Here is a 26,495-nt window from a genome sequence, read left to right as displayed (position 1 = left end):
TAAATCACTATTTTTATTGAATAAAAATAATATTTTTTATTATTTCGGGTCAGGTCAGATTGGGTTCGGATTTTATCTCAAAAAATCCCATCGGTAGGGTATATATTTTTTGGTCGGGTCGGATCGGTGAATGATATAAATTTCGGGTTGGCTGAAACCCGACCCATGCCCATCCCTAGGTCTGATGAACGAGTCTCCGACATGACTTTTTTGTGTTTTTACTAATAGTTTATCGTCATCGTTTATTAGACACTCGTTTTGTCCGGGTTTACTATAATTATTTATATTATATTATTATTTTTATTATTATTTTATTTTTGCAGGCCCTACACTCAACAACCCTTATTTAGTAAGATTCAGAAAATAAACTAACGTATTTGAGTCCTATTGAAACACTAAAACTGAAGCATTTGAGTCCAAGTAGGATTCTAAATCTGAGCTAAAAATAAGTTTCTTTAGACTATAAATAGACTCAAGCATCAAGAGGAAAGGACACAGAGAAAAACGTGGAATCAAAATCAGAGGAAGGGGCAATGATTTGGAAAAACCGAGGAAAGAAAAGGACAAAAATAAGCTTGGAGGATCCAAAGCCAGTATATAAAGCACGAGGAGTGACAGAGCATTTTCATTGCAATTCAGTTTCTCCCACGCAAAACATGGGAGATGTAACAACTTTTGTTTTATTCTTTTTATTTCAATTTTTTATTTATTTACATTATATATATTTTTAATTTTCTCATAATTTTAATATTTTTATTTCTTTTTACATTGTTATATATATATATATTTAATTTTTATTAATATTATTATATTAATATTTTTTATTATTCTTTTCTCATGTTTATTTTCATTTTTACAATCCAATACTTTTGACTTTTTAGGGATACTTTCAATCGATCAAAGGTAATTAATTCGGATTGAATTTTTGAATTTCAATTTAAATTTTAATTTTCGCAAATAAAGACAACCGGAAAATTAATTGGTACCGAAAGGGCGGTTTAAGGGTGCTAATCCTTCCTTGTCCGTAACCGACTCCCGAACCCGACACGTTTCTGGTACAACGCATATTAGGTAAGATGGTGTCCGACCCACCTAAATTTATTTTAAAGTGGTCGGTGGCGACTCTAACCCAAATTCATTCAAGTCGAAGCCCAATTCCGGGGTCTAACCGAAAGACGACTCCAACAGTTTAATGATATAGTCCTAGTTGATTTTTCTCTTTTATATCGTGCTTATATTACTAAAGACTCTATGCATTGATTTAGACTGCTTATGAATTATGTTCAACTATGTACTTATTTATTTATTTATACATGCATTGTATTTATCTTTATTTTTTAATTTTTTGATTGTCGGATGTCTTCCACGGAAGCTGCTCTCTACCTGGCGTCGGGGGCAGCTTACTACCTTACCTTCCTCTTACCCCATTGCATATGGGAATAGGGTTTTGTTGATGTTGCTGTCGTCGTCTATGCATTGATTTATAAGTTGATTTTTCTATCGTATTTCATCTGTCTTTATGTTAATTATCTTATTTATTTTCATTAATGAACTATTTTTCACTACAAAAAAATAAAAAATAGTAAATAAATAATTTAATATATATTTATTGTTTTATAAATCACATCTTAATTCGATTATCATTATTATTACATCATAAAAATGAAAAATTTAAATGTTTTAACCTTTAATTTATGAGTGACAGCTATATAGACGGTATATATAATTAATTAAAAATAATAATTGATCCATAAAAACGAAACAGCTTACATACATAAATTGTGATCTAACAGATTTGGATTTCATTTTTGACCAAAAAACACATCATGAATCTGCCCAATTTGGGTGCAATCAAACAGAGTACAACAATGTTGACTTATGTTGCAAGTATGTCTATTTTATGCTGTAAAAATGACATCATGGGTGATGATAGTTCAAATAGGTCGGGAAGGATGGGGTATCATGGCTTTGGGTACGTAGGCAGCCCACGGTAAAGCACACCTTGTCTAATCCATAACTTGGCGGGCGCTAGCTTTTCTGGTTATCGTGGGTTGTCTGTCTCAACATAAAATGTGGAGACAAAACATGAATGTTATTTCACCATGAAAATGTGCCGCCTTCACCCCGACCTTGCTTTTCTAATTGTTTTACTCAGGGCAGTTATTACCGATACTATTTATATTGTCTTTTTAGTGTAATAAAGGTGATTTACACACCATGCTCGTCTTCACCATGCCGGAAAAAAAACCCACACTTTCAGTACTGCAGATTCCCATGGCTACGTACTAAAATAACATAAAATTCAAGTGCATATCTGCCAGCAATACTGGTAAAAGAAGCCGGCCTCTAAAAAACTGCCTGTTAATGTTGACATATATATATATATATATATATATATATATATAAAACTAACCAAAAGATTCTATTTATGAGCAAATCTTCAAAGAGATTTTGTTTTATGGGGGACCAAATAAATAAATAAAAACCCAAGGACATGGATTTGTCATAAATGGGTTGTAGTTGCGAGCTTCATACAAACCCCACTTGCGTGAAATTTTAAGCACAAAGCGGCATTCAATCCTTTTCAGTACAATTGGACTGTCACCAAAACTAGCTATACCTTCAGGCATAATTATTTCGTTAGGGTTCCATGACATTGAAAGTAACATACATGTTAACAATGAAAATGACACAAGGAAAGAGTAAAGAAGATGGAATAAAAGCCAAATTAAGTTCCATTTCTCAACCATTTTGGTTTGTAATTATATCAAACGGAAAGCCAAAATAAAAAAATAAAACTTCTTTTCCCAGTGAAGTTGCATTAATATAAAATGGGGTTAATTAATAATTCTCATCTTCTCAAAAGAAGCACACAATTCAACTTACTAAACTAAGATTTTACAACTTCTGGCAAAAGCTTTAAAGCTTTTTTTTTTTTTTGGTTAGCAAGTGTAGAATTCGACCAGCTCTTCCATGGACCCCAACTGAGCCCCGTCGTTCTCAAGCATCCAAAGCAAGTGTTCAAACAAAACAACCTCGCAACAAACCACAACTTCATGACCACCACCATTATCATTATCATCGACATCATCATCATCGTCATGATCATCATCATCCATACCATTACCAGCACTAGAGGACCGATCGATCAGCTCTTGCAACAGTGGATGACATATGATCTCGGAACCCACCAGGTACCTCCGCCGTGACTTCCCGACGTAAACTGCGTGAAGACCCTTCGGAACCGGCTTGTCTTCGGATTCGGCAGCCGCTATAGAGCTGCTGCTACGGGTCAGTTTGGTTTAAAGATGGCCATCTTTTTATCGCAGACTTCAGCTTCGTTAGCTTCCCAAATTTTGCCATGGGCTCTACCTATATCTTCGTTATTGGGTTTTTGGAGTGTAAAAGAGTGGAGACTACTGAAGAAGAGAAGAAGAAAAGGGTTTTGTTTGGAGATTTGGAATTTGGTGAAGATTAGGGGGTGAAGGTGGTTCGTATATAAAAGAAGGGACGAGGACGACTTAGCCAGCTGACCCGACAAGGACAAGAACCGGGAGATGTGAGAAAAACATTGTAAATAGCAAATACGAAACTGGCCCACTGTTTCTTATTATATTTCACCAGCTAAGAATGAGATTTCGGATGCAAATACCAGTTGCCAATTTTTGGCATTTGCTGTGGAAACTAAAAATACAGTATAGATTTAAAAACATACTAATATATGAAGGGCTTGGAAGAAGTTATTGGCATGCAATTTATTAATTTATCAATATTTTTATAATTTTTGTAATATTTTAAAATATAGTTATAATATCAATTAAATTATGATGTATTAATAGGTACTATTGTTTTAAAAAAATATTAATATTAAACTTTGAAAATTATATGATAACTTTTCTCTATGATTTAAAGGAAATGTTATCTTCTTAAGAGGTTTTGGATTGAGAAGCTGCATGTATACGCATAATATTGTTAATAGTTAAAAAAAATCTTGAACATATATTATCTTATAATTACTTCAGACAATTTAATTTTTTTTATTTATTTATTAACCAAAATAGCATATAATTATAAGCTATAAGAAAAAAAGCACGTTCAAATCTTATAGATTATATTATTGACAGTAACAATTATAAATCTTTAACATGAATCGTATAATAAAAAAAATCTAAAATTGTGTTATAATGTTAATTTTTTCAAATTAGTTATGAATTATGATATGACAAAATATTAAATGCAAAATGTATATGATATTAAATAATTATATTATGAAGCGTATAGTATTTAAGCTTCATCAACTTTTAACACATTGATTAATTTGGAAGTGGGTATTAACTTAAGTCTCACTACTACTAGGGTGGATTAATCATATAAAACCGTATACTTGATGAAGATGTCTTTCATGTTTCACGTGATATATAAATGATGAAATATTATTACCATACAAACTTCTTATGTAAATCGATCAAAGATAACAATAAAACGAAAAAGAAAAACAGAAAATGCAAGAGCAATAACGTGAGAAGAATCATAGTAGGGGAATGGTGCTTTCTTTGTTCTCCATGTATAATTAACAGCAACAAAAATCTGTTGGTTGGTAATGTTGCGGAATACGACTATCAGATAGAGCAAAATCGTAACTGATAATTTGAAAAAATAAAAATTAAGATAAAGAAGACATAAATTTGACGTGGAAAACTCCTAAGTAATATAGGGTAAAAACCACGGGCAACGGTAGAAGAATTTCACTATGAGAAAATAGGAATTACAACTTCTCTTGATCTAACAAGGAGAAAACAATGACAATTCTCTCTTGATAAAAAGGAGAAAACAACTATAAAAAAACTCTCTAAATTCTCTAGTATTGAGAGAAAGCTAGAATAATTTGGGATCAAAGCCAGATTAAAGTGTGTAATATCTACTTATTGTCTTTTTAGTTGACACCAAAAGGTGAATCCTCCAAATTAAGTGTTATGTATGGCTCATAAAAGGTCTCGTTGTGGGGTTACGAATTATGTGGGTTGGGGGTGTGGGGGCGCAGCCCCCGCGGTACGGTACAGGGTTGATTTTGTAATTATGTACCAGGGTTTTCTATTATAAATAGAGATGTAACCTAGACCTAAAAAGATCATTGAATAAAACTTCTAGCGCCGCCTAGGCACCGAGGACGTAAGCACATTGCCGAACCTCGTAAAATTCTCGTGTTCTTTCGTTTTCTTTACCCGTTTTCGTCAACAATTGGTATCAGATGTCAGGAGAAAAATTCGAAGTCGCGAAATTCGATGGTCAGAGTAACTTCGGATTATGGCAAACGAGGGTGAAGGATCTATTGGCGCAGCAAGGGATCTTGAAGGCTTTGCGACCTACAAAGCCGGCGTCGATGGATGAGGAAGATTGGGAAGAATTGCAGCAGCGAGCGGCAGGAACCATACGATTATGCTTGGCGGACGAGGTCATGTATCACGTCATGCATCTATCGTCTCCAGACGAAATTTGGAGGAAGTTGGAAAGTCAGTTTATGTCCAAATCCTTAACGACAAAACTGTATCTGAAGCAGCGGTTGTATGGGCTGAAGATGCAGGACGATCACGATTTGGCGCAACACGTGAATGTCTTCAATCAAATCGTTTCTGATCTGGCTCGGCTTGATGTGAAAATTGAGGATGAAGACAGAGCGATGATTCTGTTGTGTTCGTTGCCTTCCTCTTACGAACACATGGTGACTACTCTTACATATGGGAAAGAGACTATCAATGTTGAAGAGATTACTGCAGCCTTGTTGGCTCACAACCAGCGGAAGCAGAATGCAGGGGAAAGCTCTCAAACCGATAGCTTATATGTCAAGGGTAATCGAGATCGTGGACGGAAGCCAGAGAAGGCAGGGTCCGGGAAGCGGAATTCCAGATCCAAATCCAGGGATAAGAAGACGATTCACTGTTACAAGTGCAAGGAGGCGGGACATATGAAGCGAGACTGTCCGAAGTTGAAAAAGCAGACCGATGAGAAGCGTGATGGCTCATCCAAGTCTGTGAACGTGGTCGAGGATGATACTTCTGATTGCAGTGAGGGTGATATGCTTTCTATTTCAACGACACAATTGACGGATGCTTGGATTCTTGATTCTGGATGTTCTTATCACATCACGCCAAATAGGGAATGGTTTTCGACATACAGGCCGGTTAATTCTGGTTCGGTTTATTTGGGTGATGATCGATGTTGCAATATTGTTGGTATTGGTGATGTCAGAATTAAGATGCACGATGGCTCCGTTCGGACGTTGAGTGGTGTTCGACATATCCCAGACTTGAAGAAGAATTTGATTTCCTTGGGCACTTTGCACAAGAATGGTTTTATCCCTAAGACTGACGAGGATAGGGAAACCATTCGGATTGTTAAAGGAGCATTGACTGTGATGAAAGGCAAGATGACTGCAGGGAATATCTACAGATTGTTAGAGAGTACCGTTGCAGGTGGAGTTCACTCTGTTGAGTCCTGTGATGATACGACAAAATTGTGGCATATGCGCCTTGCTCATCTTAGTGAACGTGGTATGGCAGAATTACACAAGAGAAACTTGTTGCATGGTGTCAAAAGCTGTAAGCTCGACTTTTGCAAGTATTGTGTTCTTGGTAAACAGACTAAAGTCCGTTTCAAGACTGCGAAGCACACAACTCAAGGGATTCTTGATTATGTGCATTCTGATGTATGGGGGCCTTCCACGACATCGTCTTTGGGTGGATCTAGGTACTATGTTACTTTTATTGATGATTTTTCACAGAAAGTTTGGGTGTATTTTTTGAAACAGAAATCTGAAGTTTTGAGAAGTTCAAGCTGTGGAAAGCTGAGGTAGAAAACCAAACAGGACGAAAATCAAGTGTTTGCGGTCTGATAATGGTACGGAGTACACAGATTCACAGTTCCTACAATTCTGTAAGGAGCATGGGATTCAGAGGCATTTTACAGTGCGCAAGACACCACAACAGAATGGTGTTGCGGAACGAATGAACAGGTCGTTGAATGAAAGAGCCAGATGTTTGCGGTTGAATGCGGGGCTTCCCAAACACTTCTGGGCTGAGGCTGTTAACATGGCGTGTTACCTTATCAACAGATCGCCAAGGGCATCGCTGGCTGGGAAAGTTGCAGAAGAGGTATGGACTGGTCATGATGTTAGTTTTGATAACTTACGGATTTTTGGTTGTCCTGCTTATGTGCATGTACCTGCTGATGAGAGATCCAAACTTGATGCAAAATCGAAGGAGTGCATTTTTCTGGGTTACAAGAAAGGTGTCAAAGGATTCAAGTTCTGGGATCCAGTTGCGAAGAAAGTTGTGATTAGTAGAGATGTCGTTTTTGATGAACAGTCTATGTTGCAGCAGAAGCAAGACACGACAGTGGTAGATTTCGAGCAGTTTCCAGTTGAGAAACCAGAAACTTCTCAACCGACTTCTGGTGGTTCCACTACGGATGATTTGCAGGATTATAGTCTCGCCAGAGACAGGGTGAGACGGACGAATATAAAGCCTCCGAACAGATTGGGTTTTGAAGACTTGGTATCTTTTGCACTTACTGTTAGCAGTGATGATCCAGTTACTTTTCATGATGCCGTTACTAGTCAGGAAAACGACAAGTGGATGGCAGCCATGGTTGAGGAGATGGAGTCTTTGAATCACAATCGCACATGGGAGTTAGTTCCCCTTCCTGAGGGTAAGAAGCCGATTGGTTGCAAATGGGTGTATAAGAAGAAACCAGCAGTAACAGAAAAAGAGGGGGAGAAGTTCAAGGCTCGTTTGGTAGCGAAGGGTTTTTCACAGCAGAAAGGAGTTGATTATGATGAAATTTTTTCTTCTGTGGTCAGGCACACTTCAATCCGAGCAGTACTTGCATTGGTGGCTAGTTGGGATTTGCATTTAGAGCAGATGGATGTTAAAACTGCTTTTTTGCATGGTGATTTAAAGGAGCAGATCTACATGCGGCAACCTGAAGGTTTCACTCAACCTGGAAACGAGCATTTAGTTTGTAGATTGAAGAAATCTTTGTACGGGTTAAAACAGTCTCCGAGACAGTGGTATAAACGGTTTGACTCCTATATGATCAAGATTGGCTACAACCGATGTGAGTATGATTGTTGTGTCTATGTTAAGAGCCTTGATGATGGTTCTTTTATTTTTCTATTACTGTATGTTGATGATATGTTGATTGCTGCGAAGAACATGGATGATGTTATCGGTTTGAAAACTTTATTGAGTCAGGAATTTGATATGAAAGATTTAGGTGCTGCAAAGAAAATTCTTGGAATGGAAATTTGCAGGGACAGAGACTCAAGGAAACTGCGGCTATCTCAACGGGGTTATGTTGAGAAAATGCTAGAAAGGTTTGCGATGAGCAGCGCAAAACCAGTTAGCACTCCATTGGCGAATCACTTTAAGCTCTCATCAGAACAGTGCCCCAAGACAGATAAGGAAGCTGAAGATATGGCAAAGGTTCCGTATTCTAATGCTGTTGGCTGCTTGATGTATGCGATGGTATGTACTCGTCCTGATTTAGCTCATGCTGTTAGTCAAGTTTGTAAGTACATGTCTAAACCTGGTAAGCAACATTGGGAAGCAGTCAAGTGGATCTTTCGGTACTTAAAGGGTACTGTGGGACATGGAATTGTTTTTGGGAGTCAGCGGGATAACCCTTTGGTTGTAGGATATGTGGATTCAGATTATGCAGGTGACTTGGATAATAGAAGATCTACGACATGGTATGTGTTTACTCTTGGTGGAGGGCCTATTTGCTGGAAGTCTACTGTTCAATCTGTCGTGGCACTATCTACAACTGAAGCTGAATACATGGCAGCGGCTGAAGCTGCAAAAGAAGCTTTATGGCTTACTGGTTTAGTGAAGGAGTTGGGTGTTCAACAAGGTGGAGTTCAGTTGCTTTGTGATAATCAAAGTGCTATTCACTTGGCTAAGAATCAGGTGTATCGTGCTAGAACTAAACATATTGATGTAAGGTTCCACAAGATCAGAGAGTTGGTTGCATCTGGAGAGGTTTTGTTTCAGAAGGTACATACTGATGAGAATGCCGCTGATATGTTCACCAAGCCAGTTACGACAGACAAGTTCAAGCATTGCTTGGACTTGTTGAATGTTTCGAGTTGTTAAAGAAGTAAGGTAACCCAACCCACATTGAAGTTTCCAAGGGGCAGGATATTCGCCAAGGTGGAGATTTGTTATGTATGGCTCATAAAAAGTCTCGTTGTGGGGTTACGAATTATGTGGGTTGGGGGTGTGGGGGCGCAGCCCCGCGGTACGGTACAGGGTTGATTTTGTAATTATGTACCAGGGTTTTCTATTATAAATAGAGATGTAACCTAGACCTAAAAAGATCATTGAATAAAACTTCTAGCGCCGCCTAGGCACCGAGGACGTAAGCACATTGCCGAACCTCGTAAAATTCTCGTGTTCTTTCGTTTTCTTTACCCGTTTTCGTCAACAATAAGAAAGTAATAAGGTATTACCCATTCTTTGAAGGATCCAGAGAACTATTCACGATAGTGAAATAGTGGGAGCTATCCGCAATAGAAGCTATGGCAACGAAATTTGATATTGAAAAATTCAATGAGAGAAATTTCTCATTGTGGAAATTGAAGATGAAGGTCATCCTGAGGAAAGACGGGTGTCTAGCAGCTATCAGTGAAATGTCGGTAGATTTCAAAAATGACAACAAATGGATCGAAGTGGACGGGAATGCTATAGCAAACTTTCATCTAGCATTAGCAGATGAAGTATTGTCAAGCATCGAGGAGAATAAGACAGCTAAAGAGATATGGGATCATCTCACCAAATTGTACGATGCCACATCGTTGCACAATAAAATTTTCCTTAAGAGGAAATTGTACACTCTCCGTATGCCAGAATCTACTTCAGCGACGAAACACTTAAACACACTGAATACTTTATTTTCTTAGCTTACATCCTTAAGATGTACAATCGAATAACAAGAACATGTTGAACTTCTACTTCAAAGTCTACCTGATTCGTATGATCAACTCATCATCAACTTGACAACATTAATGTCACCAGTCTAGTCTTCGATGACGTTGCAGCTGCTGTTCTACAAGAAGAAAATCGGCGTAAGAACAAGGAAGACAGACAAGTAAATCTGCAACAAGCAGAAGCGTTGACAACAATGAGGGGGCGTTTGGATGGGGAATGTGTGATTCCCATGGGAATGGAATCTACATTCCCCCGTTTGGTTAGCTGGGAATCTCATTCCCGGTAATGTAAGATTACCAATAGTGGATTTTTTTTGGGTATATTACCGGGAATGGAATCTACATTCCCCCGTTTGGTTAGCTAGGAATCTCATTCTCGGTAATGTAAGATTACCAATAGTGGATTTTTTTGAGTATATTACTGGGAATGTCATTACCTCCCTTTCCTTAGGTATTGTTGGATTACCGGCGTTTTGGACTAAAATGCATTTATTTTTTCCCCAAAAATATCTTTTTCTGTCATTAAATAATAAAAATTCTATGAAGGTTAAATTACAAATTTATCCTTAAACTATTTTAGATTTACAAAAAAATCTATAATTAAAATTTTATATGAAGTTCAGGGGTTAAAATAAAATTTTACCCTTTCATTAAACATTTTTATATTTTCAATTTTGTAAAAAAATTATATAAATTTTATGAATTTAAATTTTTTAAAGAAAATATATAAATATTTTCTAACTTGTTAAAAAACAAATATATATAATAAGGACAATTTGGTCAAATATACATTCCAATAATCTTTTATTCCTTTAACCAAACACGGTAATCTTACATTTCTGCTAAACTAACCAAACACAAAATACAACATTCCCAGTAATCTTATTCCCTGGTAATCTTATTCCCTGGTAATCTTACATTCCCACTGGTAATCTTACATTTCGTGAACCAAACGCACTCTGAGAGGGAGATCAATAGAACGTGACCAAAGCAGCAATCATAAACATGATAGATCAAAGTCGAGAAGCAAAAAGAATTTAAAGTGCTAAAACTGTAGAAAGAAGTGTCACTTGAAGAATGATTGTTGGAGTCTAAATAAAAACTCTAATCCACAAGGCAATACCGCAAACACTTCAGATGATGGAGATGCTCTATGTTGTGAAGCGTCAACCACCGTGGAAGGAAGAAAAAGATTTGCAGATATATGGCTCATTGATTCGGGAGCAACATATCACATGACCTCAAGAAGAGAATGATTCCATCATTACGAACCTGTCTCAGGATGATCTGTGTATAGTTGCAATGATCATGCCTTAAAGATCGTTGGCGTGGGAACCATCAAATTGAAGATGTATGATGGGACAATTAAAGTTGTTCGAGATGTGCGGCACGTGAAAGGCCTGAAGAAAGAGAATAAATAATAAAAATACTAAGAATTTCTTTTAATGTTATATATCTATATGTCAATGTTGTTTTGAAACAATGATTAACTTTTTTTCTCAATAATAATTAAAATTATTTATTGACAACATAAAAGTAAAAATTTAAAACTTGATATTATCATTTTATTTTTCAATTAAATCCTAAAAGAGAATAAATATCTGCAATGGATTCAACCACCGGTGATATATTATATTGAATGATTAATTAAACCACATACGTCTGATAATTAGATATCGATAATAAGATTAATGTTATAGATTCTCTACAAGTATTGGGTAGGGTTTGGCAGGTACTGGGGTTGGAAATCTGTAGGTAAACGTGAAACAAGATTCAGCATCTGCATCATGTGCTTTAGAACATAATCGTAGATTATGTCATGTGCACCCATACTTGATCATTGTTATCTTCAATTTATTATTACTATTTTTTATTAGCTATTAATCATTCATATATAAAATATGTTTAAGTAACTATATACATTAGGGATATATGCTTGTTTAAAAGGCTGTACATGAAGAGTGTGAAAACTTCTCCTAATAGATAGGTTAAAATCACAAAAATCTAATAAAAATGGATCGGGAACCTAATTATTCATTAACATTTATAATTGGCACGTTCTAACTTCAGGGGTGAAGTCGGGGAACAAGGTTATGGATGAGTATGATCCAATCTGATAAGATGTATCATTCACCCGAAATCTGATTTGATCTAAATTTAGGGTGATATCTCTTCTCTCTTTTGAGATAAAACTCTCACCCGACATATATATATTTATTTATTTGATAAAGTAGAGATCTAATTGAAAAAATAATATAGAAAGAAGTATTATTGCAATTATCCTTAAATATATATGATATAATTATATTATTTTTTCGGGTCGGATTGAGTTGAGTATTTTTCATTCTAAACTCAAACCTGACTCGACCCAAACTCATAATCTAAAAAATCCGACCAAACTCAAACCTAATTGTTAAAAAGAAAAGACCCAATTAAGACAGATCGAATTGGAATCCGTCAATTCGGGTCTCTAGCCCATTCTTAATAGTCATGGCCCCTTAAATGGATACATATCAGCTTTAGTCCCTTTAAAAGTTTATGTTTTAAAGTTAAAACATAGTAAAATTTCAGTTTTAGCCCTTTAAGTATTTTTCTGCCTTCTCCAGTGATTATCTTTCCACCAATGCACTGCAAGTCAACCCCCGAATTAGGTAGAATAAATGAGGTATTTCTATTTTCTCAGTATTCCTAATCTACTCCATATTACCCGCGCCACGTAGCTTTTATTTGTTTCGGGTTTTGGACTTATTTATACGGCGATGATTATTGAAGCCCCATATTCTATGATTAAGAAAAGGAGAGAAGCCCAAATAAGGAGGAATGGATGAGCCCAATTACCCAAAGCAAGACATGGGAAAGGTAACGATAACTTAAGTAGGTTACGTGGCAGCATCTGAGCACCACGTCAAAGTCAGCGGAGGATTCCGGGAGACGAGTGTAAGCAAACAAGAAGGTTCCAAATTATTTGAGATTTGTCCAGAGTTTTCTTCTATTTCTATATACTTTGCTCCGTCAACGATTTTTCTCATTGCTCAAGCAGAAAGTTCTACACTTTGGAAGTTGTTTTGTGTTTGCTCTAAAGATTTTCTCTTCTTTTTCTCCCTCCGACACCGTCCAAAAAATGAGCGCGGTTGCAGACACAATCACCCATTGGTTTAATTTCCCAGAAAACATCGAAAAAATAATGTTCTCATAACGGACTCACGACAGTCGTGAGAACGGCAACAAAGGAATAAGTAGCATACCGGCCGACATTTTGGACACACCCAAGGAGATTGTTTTCTATTTAGATGTTCCGGGCTTGTCAAAATCTGATATCCAGGTACTAGAAAAGATAAGAGAAACCAAAACAGCCATCATGAGGTTGTTTTGATTTTTTGGCTGATTGATTCTTTTTGGTCTGAGTTTCAGGTTACTGTTGAAGATGAGAATACACTAGTGATCAAAAGCGGTGGGAAGAGGAAACGTGAGGAAGTCGAAGAGGAAGGGTGTAAATACATAAGACTCGAGAGGAAGGCAGCCCTGAAACTTATGAGGAAGTTCCGGTTGCCTTAGAATGCTAATGTGTCGGCTATTACGGCTAAAAGTGAGAATGGGGTTTTGACCGTCGTGGTCGAGAAGCTTCCTCCGCCACCAAAGCCCAAAACCGTTGAAGTTGCAATTGCCTAAGAGAATGATGAAAGGGAAAAGGGCGGTGGCCCATGGTTTTTGTTGAGCAAAACAAGTTACCGGGTTCCTATGAAAGCAGCAATCGGAGGATGGATAGGTTTAGGTGTTGAAGGCTTCCAAGTTCCTCAACTTTGGGGATTGGAGGAATCAAACGATGTTTGTTGTATTTAGATATTAATCTGTATGTACTTTTGTTTGCAATATAATGTAATTGCGTTGATTTGCGCTTCTTTAGTTAACTGGTACAGTCATTAGCCACCTTCAGAAATCTTTCTTTAAATGAGGCTTGACCTCCTACAATTACAGATCCTAGGATTATGTAAGATTCTGCTCATCGAGTTTGGTCAGGTTTCAATATACAGTAAATTGACCATACTTTATGAATGGTCTAGAGTTGGCAAACAATTTTGAGTACATAATATGTTGAGCCTGTCGAACATTCCAGCAATTACTTTGACGGATGAAAACAGTGAGATATGTTTGACGTATCTCTGCTACATAACAAAGGAAAGCACAGAATTGGCCGTCCTTCGGTTGTTAGCAAAGATGGTTCTTCAGCTACGCGGTATATGTGATGTAAAAACTGAGTTATCCCATAAGCTTTATTCTAATTTAACTTGGATGTTTTGTACTTGAACATACATTTAAAACTGTGTTTGTGGGTTGATTAGGGGCTCCCTGTTAGACTAAGTTCCATATATTCATTCCATATAATATATCTCTTGTGAGTTCCCTCAATGTAATGAAAAAAAGGTTACTTCCTTACCTTCGAAAAACTCTCGAGGAGAATCTTAAAGTTGTCAGGGTGTCAGCCACATACCAATCAGGCCATCTCTGGCTTTTGCCAACTGCTGCTGCCAGATACGGTATTTTTACCCAAACAAAAAAAAGTTATAAGGTACTACAAGCATGCCAATAATGTCAAAAGGGCTCAAAAGAAGGAATCATCTATTTGAGAATATGGAAATATTTACAGCGAGAAACCTGTGGCGAGTCTTGCAAACTGAGTAGGTCAATGATCCAAAAGAAATCACAGCTATGTAGCAGTTCTGCTTCCTTCAAAAGCTATCTCCGGGCTGCTTGATTTTCATTCCCTAGTTGAAGTTTACAATGCTGTTTACGCAGAGTTGAAACTTACTTTTTCATTAGAAGAAACCACGACTTGTTTTTTTTTGGCTCAGGTGAGTCTCACTTGCGTTTATCTCAACAGAAGTCACAACCATCACTTATTTCACAATTGAATATCATAATTTTGTATTTAAACTGAAATGAACTCACATCCTTTGGATGGGTTTGATTGGTTGTCAAATAATTTTTTGTCATGGAGCTACTTCGATGTAAAATTTAGAGTAAGCATATCTCCACGAGTTACCCCATTCACAAAGCCCTCCGAAAATTCATCCAGAACACTGGCATCAGATGCAGTTCGGTACCCTCCCTAAACATATAAAGTAGGCTTGTCAACCAATGGCATAGGAAAATATCACATGGATATATAGGCGACCTAGAAGCCTATGGAAAATTTCAAGTATTCGCAACTCTAACCCCAGTTCAAATAAAAACATTGCTTTTGCATATAGACAGTTTGTATCATGTGTGTGTATATATTGCCGTATAATAATCATATTCAATCTATAGTATAATTTTACTATCAATTTTGATTCGTATCATGTAGTTGCATGTTGAGTCTCCAAGGAAACAATCTTCGCTTAGGGTGGAGGTGAGTGCTGCAACTTGACTATATATATTATGATGGGCCTCTCTTGGGTATTATTGAAAACGCCCAGCAATTCAGTTCATAAAAGTGATGGTTGTTAATCAAATTATAGAAGTGTTAGTACTGACCTTTATGCTTGAACCGGACTCACTTGGAGATGTAGTCATACCAAACATTTAGTTCAGCACCAATATTTTCAGAGGATAGGCCCGTCGTAGACCTGTGAGTAATAATACAGATTCATGTGATTTCAGAAGTCAAACGATTTTTTTTCAAATACAAGTAAATTTGGAATATATTTCAAAAAATAAAAAGAGTAAATCTGGAAAGGTGCCAGATAGCAAGTGTAGGGAGACATAAAATCCAGCGGGACATGCTGAAAAGTGTTCCAGATTTTATATTCTGGTGTAAATGCTCACATACCTATAGTAATTTTCATTTTCCGAAAGAAATTTTCCATCTCAGGTCGAGATGTCTAAAATAGGTTTTTGTATTTATTCAAGTTTAAACACTTGGAATAAATGTGTTCATTCAAAAACTGAAAGCAAATATTCAACAAATGTAGAAGTATAAGCACCTACAAGAAAGTAAATATGAAAGTTCTGCTATGTCTTTAGTCTATAGTTTAATGACAAAAATGTTATTATCTTGTTAAATAATCAACAGAAACTAGTAGGGCTTTTTGCTCAAATTAATGGTGCTGTGTTAGCCTTGGAAAGAGAGAACACATAATTTGACTGATTGATATAATTGATTTCAGAGGGAAAAAATGTTATCGGAAAAGCATTCTGCACTTTTCAAGTAACCAAACTGAAGATGGATTTGTTTACCTGTCAAATTTATCCTCATCACATGAATTTCCTGATGAAGAAAGCCATTCCAGATTGAAATTAGTGCAATTACATTCATTGCCATTTTCATCATAACATACTTGGTCCTCCTCTTCTCCGAAAAGTTGCCTGCAAGACATTCTTGGAGTAAAATCATTTTAACGATGGTCTGTCATCATAGTTCCTAGGTACAGACACCAATAAATTTCAACATTTTATATGTTGGCACCTTTAGATGCAACATTCATATAAATATCCGCAAGAACTATAGTCGCAGAAGAAAATTTAAGTCAAGAGCTTCTCTTTCATTATATCAACAGACAAAACAGTAAGATACTACAACTGGAGCAACAACTACATATATACACGCACCTGGAATAAGAAATTTCAGACGTCAGGATCGCTGGAGTGGACTCAGAAAGACCATGCAAAGCTACTCTATTTTCAGACAAAGGCAGATGGTGTCCAACATTTGAATCACCCAAGGGAGAGTCCGTTTCAGTGACAATGTTGCCATCTGACAGTGATCTTTAAAAGATGGCCTACAGATATTTGAAGATGATCTTATTAACTGCTTTTGCAAGAAAGGTTAAGTTAGGATACTAAACGGAGGCATTAAAACAGCAAGTCAAAAATATATTTTACCTATCTATAACAAACAGATGAAAGAATATTGGTATCACTAAAAATCTATACCGGTTAAAGAAAATGCAGTTTTCAAAACAATCATTGTGGTACAACCATAAAACCTAATAGGTTTATAAAACACAATATCGTACATTAAACCATCAACATATTGCAAAATCTCTGCAGATTACGCCTGGAACTAGAATTATTTGGCAGCATATAGTCTAAAAAAAATCCTTTAAAATGGAAAATTGGTAAACGAGGTATTTGCAATTCAGAGTAGATTTACAAATACAAGATAGTATATAAAAATATTCAACTATAGCTGAAAACATGCATATATATCTACAACTAGAATTATTGGCAGCATGTACTTGAAAGAAATCTTTGGAATCTGAAATTTGGTATAACTAGCATTTGCAATTCAGATATTAGATTTACAGACACAGCTTTCAGCATAGAACATTAACACATTGTAAGACATCCTCATATTATATCTAGAACTAAAATTATTTGGTGGCATATGGTCTAAAAGAAATACTTGGCACTGGAATTTTGGTATTAAAGGTATTTGTAATTCAGAAACTCAATATCCCTAGCATTCTCATTACAAAGATTAGGATCATGCCTTCCTACACAGTAGTGTTGGTCTGAATCCAACTCCCAGTGCACTGGTTTACCCCGTTGTTGCTGAAAGTGACCCAAGAACCTCCATGGGCTAATGGTTATCCATCACCATTATTAAGCAGTATAAGAGTATTTGATTGCATGGGGTTGTGTAGAGGGGGGGACCCCCATCGTGCTGGACCTCCTATGCTTACCAAACACTACCTATGTACCAAATGTGGAGAACTACAAAATGAAGAATGAGGGTCGCTTTTATCTTACAAATTGATGGCACTTTGCTTTTCTGCATCCATGTATGCATTGTTATAGTAAAGTTGCAAAGTTCTAAAGAACTCTTGGGATTGAGTTGTTTCTTTCCATTGGCCTCTCCTTTGGCAAAATATCTGTTTAACATGAAAAATGAAGATTAAGAAATCATACTCAGGGCCTTACACCAAAAGGTTTCGGTACAAGCACTTGGACACCCAACTAGAAAGCACTATTGTCATGGTACTGATCCAGCCACTCCAAATTATAAACACAGGTTCCAAAGTCTACTCTGCCATCTTAAAACCCTAAAGGTAATTTCTTAACCATGTATTGGATATTTACTCTATATGAAAATCATATTGTGTTTATCATCATCAATTTATTTTGGAATGATAATAAAAGCTCCTTAAATCTGTTAGAAGGATACCTTGTTGTGAGCTGCAGATCCACCGTACTGTAAAGCGTGTCACCCATTGTTTCATAAACTACCATTAAATCCTCAGCCAAAGGACTATTTTGATCAATAGTTCGGGATTCAGTCAAGCCAATAGCATGAAGCTGGCGTCCAAGAGCAACCAATCCATAGGCATATTGAGCAACATTAGTGCGATCGAGACAGTCAATGCAGTTGGTTCTGAGTACTCCAGTTTGAAACATGGGATGTTTTACAGTCTCACTACATTTCTCTTTGTCATTAGCAACATCTGTTTCAAGCTTCTCAATATCATCAGTTTTGTCGGAAGAAGACTTAGCCTGGCACTCATCATTTTGCCTGTAGAGTAGCATAAATAGTTAACATGAATGATCGGAAACAAATAATTAAAAAAAGAATCTTGATAGGTTTGTAAATGCAAAATATAGTTTAGCTTAGATCACCCCCCCCCCAAAAAATAAAATAAATATATATCATGAAAATATGAACAAATCATTTAATGGAACTTACACTATGCAAGACAGTCAACAACCCATCTTGTCTACAATTTGGTGTTACTTGACAGAAAATATGTCCGTTAAGTTTAATGCATAATCAGCCACTCTGCCTAGAAGTGCCAATACATTTGTAGCTCTGCATAAAAAGGTCAACCTATATTAAGTGAACAAACCTTGAAAATATTAGTAAGAAAGAATTTTTCTTAAGAAATGGGAATATCGGGCATTGAACTACTTTCTGGAGTGTCTGTTTAGGTCCCAGTGAAGGAACCTCAGACGGTTCACTTTGGGTAAGCTTTTATTGATAAGTCTGATGGCTGTCGCAAACTCCACACGGAGAACAGTTTCGCGAGGTTTCTTCTCACTCCACTGTTAATCACAAGAGTATAAAGCAGAATGAATCAGGAAACCATTGCAGATAGAGGAACGTAAAAAAGTTTATGGAAACTGGAAAATGATCAGTGCAAAGCTACCTTTATCAAATTCAAGATGATTATTGGATTTCCGTATCTCATTACAAGATTTTCAAAATGTAGTCTCGTGGCCTCATAATTAGGATCCTTCTTTGATACTGCAAGCAAAAGGCAAAAGTAGAAAAATCTGCAATAGTTACGATGTAGAAATGCATATTTATTTCTCTGTGTGCTCTTATTTAACAAGAAAGAACTCATACATATAATGTCAGGTTTCAAGTTCAAGCTTGAAGTTTCCTGAGACCAGAAAAGTGGGATAGAGCCTCTATTCTGGACAACATAACTTATTTGTGAAGGGCACCCTTAATGAATATTAGAGTATCTAGAATACACGATTGTATTCTAGAATATGCAATGTATGCATTTTCTCCTAATATGAGCATTGTGTGTATGAGTGAGCTGTTAAAGTTTGTTATGAATGTTGGAGTCTGTTTTGAATCTGTTATAGAAATAGAGTAAACTTGAAGGCACAACTATTATATAAGCTGGTGTAATGCAGAGTACTAGTCGACTATCAATAAAAAGCTTCATTCGGTCATCTCCTCCATGGCAGCATTCTCACATGGTATCATTCGCCAAACGTCCTGATGTCATTTTTTTTCTTCCGCTGTTTCCATTCTTCATTCTGTCATCGTTTACTGAACGAGATCAGAGTCTCGCTCATTGCTATGCCTTCCGTTATGTTAAGTCATCTACGCCTAGTACTTCCTCTAATGTACCGTTATGAGGTTCTTCTACATTCTTGCTTGGTCTGGTTTCTGTTCGTTATAGCTAGCAATATTGGAGTCGTGGAGATGTTTTTTCGGTATAATATTTTGGCTCTCGTTGGCGGTGCGCCGACTAGAGTTATGATCTGGGATGACCACCAGAATCGATGCATCGGGGAGCTTTCGTTTCGTTCTGAAGTGAGATCAGTTCGACTCCGGAGAAATCGAATCGTAATCGTTTTGGAACAAAAGATATTCGTCTATAATTTTGCTGATTTGAAGGTTTTGCACCAGATTGAGATTATCGCGAAACCAAAGGGACTCTGCGCTGCCTCTCAAGGGTCCGGGTCCTTGGTTTTGGTTTGTCCTGGATTACAGAAGGGACAAGTTCGAGTTGAGCATTTGCTACTCGTAAGTTGTTTGACAAAATGTCTGAACGAGTTTTTATGTGTGCCAATAGATTTGTTTCAGGAGTTAATTTATGCAAATATGTTTGAACTGAATTCTGCGACTCTTGTTAGTGTTCTTTCTGCCTGTGCACACTTAAAGGATCTCCAGGTTGGAAAAGTGATCCACGGATATATTCTTCAGCATTCTTGCTTATATGCAATTACACCCGTGTCAAATGCCCTTGTTAGTTTTTATGCAAAATGCAATGACATAGGAGCCGCATATCAGACATTTCTGATGATTCCTTGGAGAGACTTGGTTTCAAGGAATTCTATTCTTGATGCATTTGCATAGTGTGTATATGATGCTCAGTTTCAAGGATATTTAAATTGCATGTTGGGGGAAGGATTTAGGTCAGACTTCATCACTGTCTCTCAGCTATCATACAATTTGTGTCCGTGTTTCTAGTCGAACGGAAGGAAGCATCTGCACTTCCGATTTAAATCGAACGGAATGAAGCATCGACACTTCCGATTCAAATCGAACGGAAAGAAGCATCGCACTTCCGGTTCAAGTCGAACGGAAAGAAGCATCGCACTTCCGATTCAACTAGAACGAATGGTTTACTAAATCATTGTCCAAATCTTCATTTGCGCAATTTCAACCCAAAGTGTAGGTTTTCTCATTTGTTCAAGGAGAAGGAAAAGAGTAGGGAGAATATTAGAGTATCTAGAATACACTATTGTATTCTAGAATATGCAATGTATGCATTTTCTCCTAATATGAGCATTGTGTGTGTGAGTGAGCTGTTAAAGTTTGTTATGAATGTTGGAGTCTGTTTTGAATCTGTTATAGAGGTAGAGTAAACTTGAAGGCACAGCTATTATATAAGCTGGTGTAATGCAGAGTATTAGTCGACTATCAATAAAAAGCTTCATTCGGTCATCTCCTCCATGGCAGCATTCTCACAATGAACATCTTCAAACACAATTTGTTCTGTCTCAACATCATTTGCCACTCTACCTTTCTCATTCACTCCACGTTTCAGGTATCTGTGCAATAGATGATAAATAAGAAACACAAACCAAAGTGAAAACAGTTTATTTATTATCTCACAGGAGCAACACAAACCAAAGTGAAACCACAAAGACAAACGAAACCAACACGATGCTAATTTTCCTGACGTACTGTAATCCAAATGAAATGGTTAAGATGTCTTCTAATAAATCCATCAGGCATTTCAATCATTAGCTGTAAAGCATCTAACCTTGTCCCAGCATAATGTCGTGAACGTCTTGCAATAAGAGTCAAGAAAAAATTCTTGCCGGAGACAGAAGGTTTCATCTGGATATCAGAGTAGGGAAACAACAAACATTAGATCTAAACCTTAACATCAAATGGAAAAAACTTCTAGTAAACTCGTGGAGCAAAAGTTTGAGACAAAACAAACCTAGTTCATCTTTAGTTACCAAATTGACGGTAGTTAAAGTTTTAAGTGAAAACCTGATAAATAATCAATTATGCTCCTTAAGAATATTGACAAAGGAACTCCATCAACCAAAGAAGCTGTAAATTTGATAGTTGTTCCCAATACGAGGATTAAAATAAATAAATAGGTTCTAGATTTCTCTAAAGCAACATCTTTTAAGCGAAAAGCAGACATAGAAATTGAAAGAAAATAATATAATTACAAGAACTTAACAACCTTCCAGAAAATCTTACTTCCATTATCACTTATCACAAAAAATAAATGAACAGAAAAAGTCTAAAGTGTATCATACTTACTTGAAGAAGCCATATACCAATGCGACAGTCCATAGAGTGTTCTTGAGAGTATTGAGAATCCCTCGAGTTAAGAACTCATTCCAAACAAACATCGATTCATAGTTTACTATTCCTGTTTCATTCCTACATAAATTTCTTTGAAGACTATGCATGACATTGTAGGTGTAGCTGAAAAAGAAGTCCTTTGTGAGATCCACTGTCGAAAGGAGTTTCTTGTACCTACGACAACAGGGACAAAGGAAAAAGAAAAAAGGTTGGCCATGTTAATGCATTTAATATTTGATAAATTGAGGAATGAATAGATATAAAAACGACGACTTAAAAATTAAAAATGAAATAAAAGCAAGAGGTAGCAATTTCCCCCAGAAATCCTGATGATACCTTGTCTTATTCAACATGTTATACTAACATTAGAAGGCAATGAAGTTTTCCCCTGTAGATATGCAGAAAATGAAATTGCAATAGTCTCTACAAATGATATTAACTAAGACGATGGAACATTAAACAGGTGAAAGCTGACTTAACTGTTCCAACATGAAATGGAAAAAATGGAAGATACTTAACCAAAAAAAGTGCTTCAGTTGCACAGGGACATGTCAATGATATAACATTAAGGGTGTATCAACAAAAATGGTATAGAGATTACCTTCACACCATGGAACCCTTCTTCTTTTAAAACAGAACTCCAGAACTCAAATTATCGTCCCGGAAAACACAATTAATTGAAAATGTAAATAACCACCACATAAAACCATCCCATCTAAATACAAATGGGAAATGAATACTTTCAGTGATAATCTCAGGTCTCCTTCTAAGTACCAAGGACATATTACATTTACATGCAGAATTGAAAAAAAGACCCTTTTTTCATTCTTAGAATAAGCCATATTGGATTGGATAGGAGCTTTTGGAATTGGAATCGTCTCGCTCTTGGAAATGGCATAGATAGATGGCCACAAATTACACCAATCTTCTTTCTTTTGGTGATCAGCATCATGGAATAAGATCCCTAAAAGTTCACAAACCCTGGATTAAAAAGGGAGAAATTGATTAGCTTATACCAATAATGAGAGAGAGGGAAGATGTAGATCCTGATAGTTACTGCATACCAACGATTCCATAACAAACTGTCACAGTAAAATTGTAAATTAAACATCAACCGTCAATAAAATTCTCTCTACATACAGATATATACACACAGGAACGTTAAATAAATTAAATGATCTAGTCCGAACGAAGAGAATAATTAACGTTGATTAGATAGTTAATAGAAGATTATTAAATATTGATTAGATAATAAATAATCTCAAAGTGTGAAACTATACGAGGAGAGTAATTAATTGATTTTCTTTCAATATCCGACATATGGGTAGTTCTGATGTACGATATTCTTAATATACGGTTAAGAAAAGGCACTACCGGAAATGTTAATATTTTTTTTAATATTTCCGGTAAAGCGCTATCTAAAACTTTATTTTTTTAACGGAAATGTTAATTTCATTAACTAATTTTTGGTAGAATCCAATATTAACATTTTCGGTAGAAAAATAATGTTTTAGGTAGCGCTTTAACATTTTCAGTAGCGCCTAATATTAATATTTTCGGTAGAAAAAATAATGTTTTAAGTAGCGTTTTACCGAAAATGTTTAAAAATTAACATTTTCAATAAGATTTTTCTTTAACCATGTATTAAGGCTGCCGCACCTGATACATCTCAACATATTGTTGGTTGCATTGACAATGTCATTTCTTGACCACTAAATTAACATATAAATATTTCAGATTAAATATTTCTTGTATAAGACGGTAAATACCATATAATTAATTATTTAATATACATACCATGTCTATACAATCCAACAAATTATTTTCTTATGTATGCTGTGACTATCTAATCAATCAAATTGATGAAAATAATTGAATTAAGGATTTCAGTATTATTTAATATAGCTAAACTATAAATTAATTCTTGTTATAAATATTTATTTATCTGACTGTATATCTTTATCTATAAAATCAGATTATGATTTGCATTATCATTAGATTTCTAATATTCATTAGTATTAGAGTTATATATTACATCTACTACTTATAGCTATAAATATATAAATTAGAAGAAAAAAAATATTATACACAACTCATATTGAGATAATAATAAAATTCTCTCTTATTAAAGCTTCCACCCATTTCTTATAAAATAGATATCATATATGAAGGAAAAAAAAAGATGATGTAAGATGCCATTGTCCTCTTTCTTTAGCCGAATTTTTATGAAATTTGAACATTCCTAGGTCTGAAAATGTAACACGTTACTCACGTATTCAACTAAGTGCATTACATGTGCTTAATTCAATGAGTAGGGTTATTAAATTAGCAAAAGTGAAGAGCCGAAATAAATAGATACGGATGATATCTTGGTTTGAAAATGAAGCCAACCAAAGTTGACATCAAGGGATGAAATAAGATTAGACCCCTTTTGTCCACTGCTTTCGAGACCATGCAAGCATATATATCTTCCCTTTATTTTCCATTACCACTCCATTTTTAGCCCTACAACAAAACTATACAGGCCAATGCCATCACCGGCACTATTTACATGAAGATTTTACGTAAAAAATGTGGTTAAAGCTTATCTTGTGTCATTTTGAAGCAAAGAGAAAGGACCACAAATTTGACAGCCAAAAAGGGAAGAAAAAACAAAGCTTTAGTTGGATGATGATAAGTCATCAATGTAGAAAATCTACCTTTACTTTTCAGCACTCTCTTTTACTTATTATTCATTTCGCGTGTGAACCACCGATTTCACATTCTTCAAATCGCTTTATTTAAATTTCTTTGTTTTTACACAATGATCATCGTTTGTTCATTTTTCAAATCGTTTAATCAAACTGAAGAGAAAAATAATTTATTTTTGTTTGATGTAAACCCCCAAACAGTTTAACTGATACACCTACCTAATTACTGCTAATTTTACACAAACAGACCATTGGCAATGGCTCGATTAGTATCGAAACGTGTTGTTTCGTACACGGGCAACTCATCACGATACCTTTCGATACCGATAGCTGACAGATTATTCAATTCAAAGAGATCGGAACTTGCATCACTAGCTGTGTCCTCGTCGTTGTCATCTATGTCGTCGGTAGATAGTGCATTGACGTTGCTGATATCTCCCATATCATACTCTTCCTTCTTCTTATGGTAACTATTTAAAAGCTCCTTTGCAGCTTCTACAACTCGGCCATTTTCTTCCCTGAACCGGAACTCAAGCTCTTTGCTTGTCGGTTTTGATCTGACTAACGTTTGATTTTGATGATCATTTTCATGGCGGATGTTCTCTTCGTCGTGAATAACTTCGTTAATTGGGCAAAACCTGACCGACCTTTTGGTCCCGTTCCCTCTTGAAGATGGAGTCTTGCTCAGACAAGATCTTGAAAACGAGGAAGCCGAAGAACACGTCGGTGTTGCCTGATCGGATTTTGACGATGAAATCTTTGTCTTCTTCGTATTCCCAGCGGTGAAAAGCGAGTTGAGGAAGGTTGCAAATTTACCACCTGGAGAGATGGGCTGCTTGACCTTTTTGAGGTCATTGTAAATCTTCGAGGCCTTGGATTTTGTTCTCACGAAACCACCTTCATGCTTCTGCTTTTGCTGTGTGGCGCCGTGGAAACTGTTTTCGACTTCAGGTAGCCGAGCTGAGACGCCGGTCCGAATAGGTTTAGGTCTATGAGTGATGTAATGGCTTGATGCTGAAGACGACGACCTTGATTTTGCACCGTAAAAGGAATCTGACTCTGAGGATGAAAACCCACCACCGGAGCTAGAATCAGAAGAGCTGGAACTGGAATTTAACAACACAGGATCAAAGTTGTTTCGGAAATTTCTTTGAGAATCCGCCCCGGGTTTTCTTCTAATGAAAACATTATTATCATCAGCCTTCTTTTCCATCCATTTCTCGATCATCCAAGCACGTTGAAGGCTCGTCATTTCTTCTTCCTTCAACGAATGGTTGTTGCCGTGCTTCTTCGCCATGGCAGCCTCTCTGATGAAAATCAGCTCTTCTTTTGCTTTACCACCGTTGGGTTCATCAATCGAACGATAGATAGAATCGAGAAGAGTTGAAGAGAAAGATGAGCTTTCTCTCCTGTACCAATGATGTTCTGGCAATTTAACCCACATATCCATGTGCCTTTATAGAGTGAAAATTTAGAGAAAAGAGAAACAAGAGAATAGATCAGTAGGATTTGAATGATATTGTCTGCTTCAAGGATGTCAAAAGCTGGAAGGAAGGTGAAAGAGAAAGAGAAAGAGATTATTAATGGACATGATTAATCATGTGAAAGAAACAAGGAGAGATTTTGAAGACAAAAACTGGCTCGCCCTCTCTCACTTTCTCTCCTTTTTTTTTATGGCTCAAAGCAGACATTTTCATCGATGGGCTGTTGTTGACTGCCACAGAGAGACAGAGGAAAGAGAGAGTAATGAAAGCCAAAATCCACGCCTCTCAAG

General features: G+C 36.3%; 2 protein-coding genes, 1 long non-coding RNA gene and 3 pseudogenes across 3 annotated transcripts; 2 read left to right on the top strand and 4 right to left on the bottom strand.

The window, feature by feature from the left end:
- Positions 1-2,832: 2,832 nt before the first annotated feature.
- LOC120190702 lies at positions 2,833-3,623 on the bottom strand (annotated as a pseudogene).
- A 9,100-nt stretch (positions 3,624-12,723) lies between these two features.
- LOC120190036 lies at positions 12,724-13,890 on the top strand (annotated as a pseudogene).
- Positions 13,891-15,340: 1,450 nt separating this feature from the next.
- LOC120190273 lies at positions 15,341-19,768 on the bottom strand (annotated as a pseudogene).
- Positions 19,769-19,772: 4 nt separating this feature from the next.
- Positions 19,773-20,555, top strand: LOC120190272 (SVP1-like protein 2). The gene has a single exon (XM_039193373.1). It carries the CDS (start codon positions 19,773-19,775, stop codon positions 20,553-20,555), a length of 783 nt encoding a protein of 260 aa, XP_039049304.1.
- Positions 20,556-21,991: 1,436 nt separating this feature from the next.
- LOC120190795 lies at positions 21,992-23,122 on the bottom strand. The gene is made up of 3 exons (XR_005522641.1): positions 23,096-23,122; positions 22,847-23,012; positions 21,992-22,205 (listed from the first exon to the last, which is right to left on the bottom strand). It is a non-coding gene; the product is annotated as an uncharacterized LOC120190795 (long non-coding RNA).
- A 1,795-nt stretch (positions 23,123-24,917) lies between these two features.
- On the bottom strand, positions 24,918-26,495 carry LOC120190126 (protein BIG GRAIN 1-like A). The gene has a single exon (XM_039193255.1). The coding sequence runs from the start codon at positions 26,169-26,171 to the stop codon at positions 24,957-24,959; it is 1,215 nt and encodes a 404-aa protein (XP_039049186.1). The 5' UTR covers positions 26,172-26,495; the 3' UTR covers positions 24,918-24,956.

The sequence above is a fragment of the Hibiscus syriacus genome, unplaced genomic scaffold, assembly GCF_006381635.1.
Source record: "Hibiscus syriacus cultivar Baekdansim isolate YM2019G1 unplaced genomic scaffold, ASM638163v2 tig00116962_pilon, whole genome shotgun sequence".
NCBI classification, from domain to species: domain Eukaryota; kingdom Viridiplantae; phylum Streptophyta; class Magnoliopsida; order Malvales; family Malvaceae; genus Hibiscus; species Hibiscus syriacus.
This window is presented reverse-complemented; position numbering and strand designations above follow the sequence as displayed.

What these genes read in the sequence shown, in the direction of transcription:
- LOC120190272 (XM_039193373.1), top strand. Translation starts at nt 19,773, where the DNA reads ATGCCTTCCGTTATGTTAAGTCATCTACGCCTAGTACTTCCTCTAATG.
- LOC120190126 (XM_039193255.1), bottom strand. Translation starts at nt 26,171, where the DNA reads ATGGATATGTGGGTTAAATTGCCAGAACATCATTGGTACAGGAGAGAA.